The sequence below is a fragment of the Cyprinodon variegatus genome, unplaced genomic scaffold (assembly GCF_000732505.1).
Source record: "Cyprinodon variegatus isolate N-32 unplaced genomic scaffold, C_variegatus-1.0 Scaffold0, whole genome shotgun sequence".
NCBI lineage: Eukaryota > Metazoa > Chordata > Actinopteri > Cyprinodontiformes > Cyprinodontidae > Cyprinodon > Cyprinodon variegatus.
Window position 1 is genome coordinate 4,232,896 of NW_015150453.1, and position 1,976 is coordinate 4,234,871.

A 1,976-nucleotide genomic window follows, 5' to 3' on the forward strand; every position below is an offset into this window, starting at 1 on the left:
AAACAGCCATCTGTATAATATACCGTAATTTTATAAACTTTTAAACAGTTTTTTTAAACTATTTATTTCAATGATTATTAGTAAAAACATTAATTCTTTATTCATTTAATTGTTTTTTTATAGCACATATGTTGATTAGTGCCAGCCATATAAACACAACCATAAATTAAAACAAATAACAATTCAGCCTATGTAGCTATTTAATTTATTGTGATATTTAAAACCAGGATATTCTCTAAATGATAAGTAGGATTATGCAAACTTTCATCACAAACATGCATGAAATCCTTTTGATTTGCTTAAATAAGGGCTCCTTACATAGGAAAAAAAAAAAACAAAAACAAAAAAAAAACAATCATTTCAAACTTCAGGAGTTGCAGATTGTTAAAAAATTTAAAAAACAAACCACTGGACTTTGTTTTCCAAGTTTGAAGAAGTTCCGCTTCCCATCCAGGAAGCTTTCTCAATTTAAAAACGTCTGAAGTAGCATTTGAGTTCCAGGCTTATACAGTGGCACAAACAAAAGCCTTATGGCTTGGAAAACATGCAAATAGAACTGAAAAAAAAAGGGTCCACCCCTCAGTATTGGGGAGTCCTTGAGTACTAAGGGGCATACCTGTTTTTTTTTATTTTTATTTTTTTTTCCGGCTCTATTTGCATGTTTTCTAAGCCATAACAAAGCTTTTTTTTGGGCGACTGGAACACAAACGCTACTGCAGACATTTTAAATTGAGAAAGCTTCCTGGATGGGAAGCAAAACTTCTTCAAACTTGGAAAAGAAAGTCCAGTCGGTTTGTTTTTAACTTAAAGTTTAAAGTGTGCTGGAATAACTATGACCTGGATGACAGAGAATCTTCAACAGAAGTTGCAGATACTTTTTTATTTACTAAATGTGTCAATTTATTCACCATAAAACCAATAATGCATAATTTGAAATAATTTCCTTCTTCTTCTCAGAAAATGTGGCTTTACGGGGCAAAGCTACACAGTCTTCTCAATTGAAAGGAGACAATCATGGTTATGTGGGTGCCTACAATGCTATTGATGGAAACCGAAATTCTGATCTTAAAAAAGGATCATGCACCCACACTGATGCTGAAAATAACCCCTGGTGGAGAGTAGATCTGCTGGATTCATACATTGTCACCGAGGTCATCATCACCAACAGAGGAGACTGCTGTGAAGATCGTATAGATGGTGCAGAGATTCGCATCGGAAAGTCCTCGCAAGACCATGGCTTTGCAAACCCCGTGTGAGTGATCATGTCAGGCTACATCTGGTTTTCAAAATGATATTTTAAAGTTTAAGAAAAGCACATCTTTTTACTTTTACGACTAACAATAATAGTCCTTGGAAATCTTGACTGTTACTAATACAGTTCTTCTCTTTTAGGGTTGGTACAATTTCCACTATTGCAGCTGGAAGTTCTTACACAATAAATATGACTAATCATGTGGAAGGTCGTTATGTGACGGTAATATTACCTGGTTTGAACAAGTATCTAACACTGTGTGAAGTGGAGGTCTACGGGTACCGTTCTCCAACTGGTAAGAATCCTTTTTAAATGGGAAAAACTATGATTTTGAACATTTAAAAGACTTGAAGAAGATCTGATGCATATTTCTTTATTGGATTAAATTAAAATTAAAGGATTCCTTTCAAAGAATTTGTGTACTTAATCACAGTTTGCGCAATAATCATTCTTGATCATTTAAAATGCTAGAAATGTTCAGGTACATCCAGTTTATTCAATGCACGAATCATCAGTTCCTTATTAGCACACAATACAAAGAAAAGTCATAATGATGCTAAAAAACTAGACATCCATTTCAATTTTAAATCATAGCAGTTTGGTTTTTATTTTGACTGAAAAAAAATCAAAAACGGTATTATATATTTTACAACACAAACACAATAAAAATATATTTTTAAAGTGCAACACTAAATATATGATCTCTATCCTTTGATACATTTGT

General features: G+C 32.8%; 1 protein-coding gene across 1 annotated transcript in view; it reads left to right on the top strand.

Annotated features, from left to right (window-relative positions):
* The window catches only part of LOC107083480, an 11,419-nt gene that overhangs the window by 1,066 nt on the left and 8,377 nt on the right, over positions 1-1,976 (top strand). Inside the window, exons 2-3 of the mRNA XM_015372780.1 lie at positions 958-1,252; positions 1,393-1,547. Of these exons, the coding sequence (XP_015228266.1) occupies positions 958-1,252; positions 1,393-1,547 (450 nt within the window). The remainder of the gene's footprint in view (positions 1-957; positions 1,253-1,392; positions 1,548-1,976) is intronic.